The sequence below is a fragment of the Moschus berezovskii genome, chromosome 23 (genome assembly GCF_049115385.1).
Source record: "Moschus berezovskii isolate FMDL1 chromosome 23, NW_MosBer_1.0, whole genome shotgun sequence".
Classification (NCBI taxonomy): Eukaryota; Metazoa; Chordata; class Mammalia; order Artiodactyla; family Moschidae; genus Moschus; species Moschus berezovskii.
Window position 1 is genome coordinate 40,335,552 of NC_142482.1, and position 8,669 is coordinate 40,344,220.

Sequence of the window (8,669 nt, forward strand, 5' to 3'; positions counted from 1 at the left end):
TGGTACCACTATGTCTTTTTCTGCTCTCCTAATTCTCTAAGCGTGACCAATTGATTCTACCTTCAATCTACAAATGTCAGCCTCTGAAAGTGTGCAAGGCAGCACAGTTTTTTGTTTAATTAATTTTTACTTGAGTATAGTCGCTTTACAATCAGGGCAGCATAGTTGATTGACCCACTGACAGTTGTCTTTAATGAGCTTCCACATTGCTGCAGCCCAGGAAGACAGAGTAGATGGGCCTTTTCTTCCTTTAGTGCATGTGTTTTACTTGAAAATTCAAAAGTGTCTATAGGGTTCATTTTAAAAGATTTGACCAACAGATGAAAGGCTGATCGTGTTTATGCTGGGTGCTAATGCACACAGTTTATTTGCTGTGGGATTGTGCATTTTTACAGATCCATCTAATATTTTCTTGATAAATAATATCTTTTCCTCTGTGAAGCTTTTATTTTCTAGTTTCGTAGCCTGTTTCTGGAGCAATACCTGACTACAGAAATCTATGCTTCCTCGTCCTCAATTTCAGAAAGAAAGTCAGAGCTGAATTATGAAAGGAGAAAACCAGACGGTTCTATTTGAGTTTATCATCTTGGGATTCTCCAACTTAAATGAGTTAAAATTTTTACTTTTCACTATTTTCCTGGTATCATATATCTGCACTTTGGGAGGAAATACCTTCATAATTTTGGTGACCATGACTGATACACACCTTCACACTCCCATGTATTTTTTTCTGGAAAACTTAGCTTTTCTTGACATCTGCTACACCACCACCAATGTTCCACAGATGATGGTACATCTACTATCAGAGAGAAAAAGCATTTCTTATTTGGGTTGCATAGTGCAACTTTTTGCATTTATTTTTTTTGTTGGGTCAGAGTCCCTGCTTCTGGCAGCCATGGCATATGATCGCTACATCGCAATCTGTAAGCCCTTAAGGTATTCAGTTATTATGAACAAGGTCCTGTATAGCTGGTTAGCAGCCTCCTGCTGGACTGGTGGTTTCCTCAACTCAGTGGTGCACACAGGACTGACATTTCACCTGCCCTTCTGTGGCAACAACGAGATTCATTATTTCTTCTGTGACATCCCCCCTTTGCTGATCTTGTCTTGTGGGGACACTTCTGTCAATGAGTTGGCCCTACTATCCATTGGGGTCTTCATTGGTTGGACTCCTTTTTTGTGTATCATACTTTCCTACCTTTATATTATTTCTACCATTTTAAGGATCAGGTCTTCTGAGGGGAGGCAAAAGGCCTTTTCTACCTGTGCTTCCCACCTGATCATTGTCCTTCTCTATTACGGCAGCTCCATCTTCACATATGTACGACCCATATCAGCGTATTCACTGGAGAAAGACAGACTGATCTCAGTATTGTACAGTGTTGTCACCCCCATGTTAAACCCTATTATCTACTCTTTGAGGAATAAGGATATTAAAGAGGCTGCAAAAGTTGTGGGGAGAAAGTGGCAGGATTTAAGCTCCCTCTCTTTTGCTGTATAAACATTTCTAAGAAAATGACATGTTACAAAACTGTCCATCTTACTTTTGGAGCTGACTTTTGCAAATTACTCTCAAGAAAAATTAAAATTCAATGCAAATTTTCACAGCCAGTGATTAACAGTCTTGTTTAAAAATTCTGTATGAAATATTTCAAATTATTTTTCAGAGATCAGTGAACTAAAAAGACAGGAATCACAACGCCAACACTGAACAGAGTTGAAAATAAAAAACTGTGAAATTGGCATTAGGGACTCTCTTGTGAGGGCTTCTGAGGCTCTTAGGAAGTGTTTGAGTTTCTGAACAGCATTTTAACATATTTGTAAGATTGGAGGGCTAAAATTGGAATCTTGAGCTACCTAATTGAAATTTAGCTGGTATCCTCTATTTTATCTGGCAAATTTATCAATAACTCATGTGCCTGTGCCATGCTTAGTCATGCATAGACCTAGTGGCTATCATATTGGACCATGTATATGTCGAACAATTCTATCTTTGCAGTTATTGAGTAGTGCTTCTCTGAAAGAAGAAAAATAAGATAGGCAACTTGCTTTAAGAGATGTCGCAACAAATTGCAAAGTAAAAAAGATAGTGTGTTAATGATTCAGTTATACATTGATCATTGAAACAAACTTTAAAAAGTTCCATGAATAAACATATGTACTTGATTATCTGATAGATGAGGCAAGAAGAAGCTTGAAAGAAAAGTTGAGTAAGAATAATCCTTTCAATAAGAAGACAAAAGGGTTTATGATTCCAGCCTTGCAGTTTATACAAAAATTAGTTCTAGAATACTGTATACCTCAAGAACAATAAAAGAACAATAAAACCTTTAGAAAATGATATAGGGTGTACTACCATATCACATATGAATTTGTCAAATCCAATCCAGAGAAGAGACCTGAGACTACACAGTCTCCTTGGGAACATTGCAGCCTCTGGTAGGAAGGGCAACAGTCCCTGGGCTCAAAGGCTATGGACTAGAGAACACGGGGCCTCTTGGGTGGAGCCCCTCAGTGCTTTCTGCAGCCTGTAGCCATTCAGCTCAGCCCTTTATGGTTAGGGCTGCTGCTCTGTGGTTAATGATTATGGTGGGTGGGGTTGATCCCAGTTTCCAGGGAACTGTCACTGTGGACACCATATGAGATAAGGTGAATAAGTGACAAAGCCAACATTTTACATGTCAAGTGAAAGTGAAGTCACTCAGACATGTCCGATTCTGTGACCCCATGGACTGTAGACTACCAGACTCCTCCATCCATGGGCTTCTCCAGGCAAGAATACTGGAGTGGGTTACCATTTCCTTCTCCAGGGTTTCCTTCTTCCCGATCCAGGGTTTGAATCCGGGTCTCCCACATTGTAGGCAGACGTTTTACCGTCTGAGCCACCAGGGAAGTCTCTTTACATGTCAAAAGGAAATTAAAATTAAAAATACTAATATATTTCTTTCCACCCCTACTCAAGTCACTCTTGCTTAGGGATTGATTTTTTTCCCCCTCTCAATTTTCTTGACTAATGCTAATGCTTCCTATTAAGTCTTCCCATTCTTTACCCTATTTTACTAAATCCTATACATTTTGTCTGAATTAAACTCAAAGCATATATTTGTAAGAAGTTAATGGCCACCTCATGCGACGAGTTGACTCACTGGAAAAGACTCTGATGCTGGGAAGGATTGGGGGTGGGAGGAGAAGGGGACAACAGAGAATGAGATGGCTGGATGGCATCACCGACTCAATGGACATGAGTTTGAGTGAACTCTGGGAGTTGGTGGTAGACAGGGAGGCCTGGCATGCTGTGATGGGGTCGCAAAGAGTCGGACACGACTGAGCAACTGAACTGAACTGAATGAAGCAAAGAGAGAGGGAAGATGCTTTAGATGGTTATGAGCTGTGTATTAGGAAGAAATAAATTTCTCTTATTTAACTTGGTATCAAGTAATCTGTGTTTTAGGCTTGTTTGTGGACTTTCCTTTTTTCTGTTGACAGTAAATAGTAAACGCTTGTGATAGTCATCCATACTGTTGTATACACTGTAGCTCATTCACTTTTCATTGCTGTATGGTATTCCATCACGTGGCTAGGCCCACAAACAATTTATTCATTCAATAAACTTAACAAACATCTAAAGATTGTGTGAAGGTATTATTTTCACAATTTCTAGGTTAATTTTGGAAGAAAAATTTAAAAGAGAGACTTGTTCAACCTGGCATTAAGACATAAACTAAGGCCTACTAATGGAAGGCCAAGTCCCTGGTCCAAAAAGAAACACATCATGGGATAGATACAGATACAGATCCAAGAATTTGTATGGAAACAGTATATACTAAGTATGATGCTACAATAAATAATGAAAACTTAGTTATAGTTTGGAAAAATCTGATCATTAAATGAAGAAAAATAAAATTAGTTTTCTAACTTCCTCTTTGTAAAAAGATGAACTTTAAGTGGATCAAGAAGCAAAATTGGAAATTTTAAAATTGCAAAGTTAATATAAAAAAGTTTCAAAAAGTATATTTATGAATTAGCAGGGAGAAATTTGAAATAAATCTTAAATTGCACAGCCCATAATTTGACAAAATATGGATTTTATCATGACAAAATTAAGGACTTATTTTCTATAGAAGGATATAAAATTAATGCATAGGTGACCCCTTTCTATAAATTATTTGCAAAAGTTAAATTTATAAATGACCAATGATGTCTTAAATAAGGAACTCCTACAAATGAATGAGAAAAAAACCTAGGAAACTTAATTAAGAATATGTGCAAAGAATAAACATAGCAGATTAGTAGAAGAGGAAACCCAAATGATTGACACACAAAAAATCTCCTCATACAGGAGAGGTTCAAAATTGCTAGTAGTCTGAGTTATACAAATTAGAATAATAATGAGTCACCACCTCACTCCCATCAGATTGACAAAAACTAGAAAACTTGATAACTCCAAGCAATGTGAGGGACACTTGTATGCTTCTGTGGATGGTACAAGTACAACTGGGCTAGATGGTAGAATTTTGAAGGTCAACCTTGTGTAATTTAACTCTACTTTGTGGAAAGTTGGTTTCTGTTGAGAAACTGAGGAAGAGGTGCTTGAGGAGAAGGTCCTCACCAGAGGCCTTGGCGTCGGGCCTGCCTCTCTTGGCACGACTCCAAAGTTCTCACAAACATCTTGCCCTTTGAAACTGTTTCACTCGGCCCTTAACAACCCGTGGCATGCAGTGCAAGAAACACTCCCTAGCCTAAGAAACACTTTCTTTGTTCTTCTTTATTTAGCTTTAGGAATACTCCCCATGCAAGTAGTCCTTTAGTTAATTGGAAGCCATGCCGGTAACCTTGATTGATAGCTGACTTGAAGCTTAGGAAACTGATTAATGTTTAGAAGTGGAGCCAGCATGTCTGGTAAAGCTCTGTAAATCTAAGTTTATCAACACTCCACAGGTGTCCTGGTTTTTGTCATGCTGATGTAGCTGTTAAAGTCTTACTTCCTTGTAAAACTATATAGTAGCGCTTGTAAAATAAAGCAAATTGTCAGTCTCCTAGAAGGCTGTCCGTGTCCCTTTTTCAGAGGCATCTCCGCCGAGCTCTACAGTTTCACTTTGCTCTAACTTTATTTTTTTTTTTTTTTTGTATCCCAGTCATAGAAAACCCTCTAACATTGCCAAAAGCAAAATAGCTTTCCATTTATGCCAGCCTTATTCACTGCTTCACAATCCATTTTGAACTCGAATAAGAAAAACGCTCGAATTTGGTTCTTGTCTAACATCATTTCCATAGTCGAAGATAAATGTAAACAGCAAGTAATGTCATTAGCAAAAAATAAATAAATAAAGTGAGAAATGTGCAGTAGAATGTATTTCAGTATCAAACGGCAAAGTTCAGCAATGCCAAATGGCAATTACTTTTGCACCAACCTAATATTTCACATACAGCCCCATGCTTCCTTCGTGTTTACTAAGATCCGTGATATCAACCACTAGTGTCATTGTACGGTCCTTAAATAAGACAGAATTCAACTTTTAGGTTGGGCGTTTTTTCAGTTGACACTGTAAACACTGAGAAACTAAGTTTCTTTTTTTTTTTTTTTGTCATTTTAATGCCTTCTGAGAAAGCTCCATCTTCCCAGCACCTAAATCTGTCACTGCACTTTATGAAAATTGACTCAAGATGTAATTTTAGCCCAGGAAATTGAGCACTATTTGCATCAAGGCTTGCCGGGGCCTTCTGCATGTCCCAGGAAGGGCAGGATGGCCAGGCAGGAGGAGTCCCAGAAACGCTCTCACTTAGGAAAAGGGGGCTGTGCGCGGGTCCCCATTTGAAAAGTGCAGGGGTAGGGGTGATCCCTGCCCTTCCCTTGCCAAATGGCTGCCCAGGCTGAGGGCCCCTGGGAAAGGAGGAGATGGGTATCATGGAATCTGAGGGTGTCTCCCGACTTTGCTCTAACTTTAATTTGTTCTAGAGAAGTCCCCTCTGATTCTGAGGTATTTCCAGGACAGGAAAGAGCTATAAAAATCTTAGCATTATCTTCAGCTTTCCAGAGGGAAAAGCTTTCCAGTGTATAGTGATAGAGTGGATGATGGATGATGGAGTTATATTCTAAAGTCATGGTGGCTTGAGGAACTTAACTGCTTGAATATGGCTTAAGTGCTTAACATGGATAGGAAAGGAGAATTTTAGAAGTGGTAACAGAAGTGGTTTCCAAACATTTTTGTTCCAAAATCAGTTTCATTAAAAAAAAAAAAAAACCTCTTGGAACCTACATATCAGTGCATTACACATCTTGCAGGATGTTAAAATATTATGTTTCCATTTTGGCTGAGACGTTGAAGGTTACAAGCAAATCTATCCAAAAGCAAGGTGCTAGGTCACTAAAGAAGTACATAGAGAATTGATTCTGTGGCTAAAGAGGATTTGTTTGGTGAGAACTGGGGTGTTAAGTAAGCCTCCCCCAGTCCCAGAAAGGTGCTTCTTTTCCTGAATAGCTGAGAGAAAAGAAGAGAACAAATTAAAGAGCTTGACTGTAGCACTGGAATTGTAGAGTTCAAGGACCAATATACGATAATGTGGTAGAGGAACAAAAAACTAGAAAATGGCTTTTCTTCTAATAATGGGGAAAAGTTGCAAGGTGATTCTCATTAGTCAGTTGTGGGCCAAAAGGTAATAGTCTACCTGGAACAGTTTTGATTTCACATGAGACTTCCAGAGCAGAATTGCAATGGCAACAGAGCCGCTGGAAGACAACCAGATGCTTAGGGACTGAGGCAGGAATTGGAAAGAGCGAGTCTCTGGACCTCAGAGGTGTGTCTCTAGGGTCTTTAGAAGAGTCCACAAAACACAGGGACCTTCAGCATCCAGGGAGCATTGTCCTTGCCCACTCCAGTTCCTTGCACTGACTTTCAGGAACTGAGGATGCTCCTGGCATTCATGTAGAAGACCCTGTATTCAGCACAGACTTTCCAGGGTCAGTTAATATCTGTCACTTCCTTGTGTTCATAAAAGTTGTTCTACATTAAGGTCTACAATTTGAATTGTGATCTCTGCACTTTTGGTGTATTTTTGATCACAGGTGAGTAAGTAGTTTTTTAATTGCTTAGCTATTCATGGGGTTGCAGAGAGTCGGACATGACTGAGCGACTGAACTGAACTGATAGCGCTACATCTCTTGGAGATACATTTTCTACACCTCTCTCTTTAGATGAGAAAGTGAAGTGTAATGAGCTGTGAGATTCCAAAGGAGGGAGAAATCGAACTCTCATCCCAGGCTATGAATGGCAGGCTGAGTGTGTGTGAACCACGGAGCTGCTGTTATTTTAGGTATTTCAGCATCAGTCAGAATGGCCCTCTCCTGGCTTACTAATTCTTCATTAAATTAAGGACAGAAACATGGTCAAAGTCTGACTTACACGTCAATTTCTGTTTTATATATCATTTTATTTCAAGTTTTCAAAATACATTTGTTGAATAAAATAAGCAGCATGGGTTAGTTTAGTAGTTGGTCTCTTACCACCTCAAAAATGGAAGGAAAGATTGAAAAAGGTGAAGGAAGAGATAAGCAGTGATGGAAAATATGGATTAGAGAATGGGATTTTAGGGTCCCTCTCTTGACAATGCAGTTTGCATTAGAGAATTCATTTGATTCTGGTAAAGTGAAATAATGTATTATGGGAATTTAACCCTTTATCCAACATATTTGTTCCTTCTACTGAAAATATCCACAGTAGGTCACAGAGGGAAAAGACAGAAATTAAAACAAAAATACAAATAAGTATCCTTTCAAACTTAGAATTCAAATATGTATTTGTGTACAGACCAGGGCAATCAATGAAATTTATTATTTTGATTAATATACAATACTCTCCTTCATTTTTACTTTTGCTTTTTATTTTATTTTTAAAATATTTATTTATTTGGCTGCACCAGATCTTAGTTGCAGTATACAGGATCTAGCCCCCTGACCAAGTACTGAATCCAGGCTCCCTGCATTGGGAGTGCAGAGTCTTAGCCACTGGACCACCAGGGAAGTCCCTCACCTTCATTTTTAGAAAGTCATGTTTAATTTATCTCATTAACTTCTTTTTTGCATCAAATTAAAAAATCAATTTTTCTCCTTGAATTAGAATTTGAACATTTTAAACTAGGAGATTCTCTGTATTATTATTTTAATTTTATCACACATTTTTATTAGTTGACCTAAACCAAGCTCTAGAGCAGTATCCTTTAATAATACAAGCATGAACACTTAATTTACAGCAGAGCCAGGAAATAAAAAAATTATAATAAGGATCAATATTTAATTAAATACCAGATGTTTAGTAACAATTATTAATAGATTTAACTATCAGGACATGGCAGGCATAGCCCACTGCCATTAACAGTCAGGAATATAAGAGATCAGAGTTGGAAACAAATTGAAATAATCCAGTTATGTGAATATAAGTGGTAGTATAAGTATTTTTAAAGAAAATTCTATTGTCAGCAATAAAGTTTAATTTTTAGCTCTTCAATCAAATGTGTATTAGTCTGGGGCAGATAAAACTTGTAATTTTTACCTGATAGCCACATAACTCTATCAGATATTTATTTTGCTGAGACTCAGTGTTTCATCTGGAATTCGGAATGACAGCTTCATTTATCTCAGAGGATTTATCTAAAGAGTAAATTAGATTCTGGGT

General features: G+C 38.0%; 1 protein-coding gene across 1 annotated transcript; it reads left to right on the plus strand.

The window, feature by feature from the left end:
- The first annotated feature begins 544 nt into the window (after positions 1 to 544).
- On the plus strand, positions 545 to 1,501 carry LOC129557764 (olfactory receptor 5V1-like). The gene has a single exon (XM_055428399.2). The coding sequence runs from the start codon at positions 545 to 547 to the stop codon at positions 1,499 to 1,501; it is 957 nt and encodes a 318-aa protein (XP_055284374.2).
- Positions 1,502 to 8,669: the final 7,168 nt, after the last annotated feature.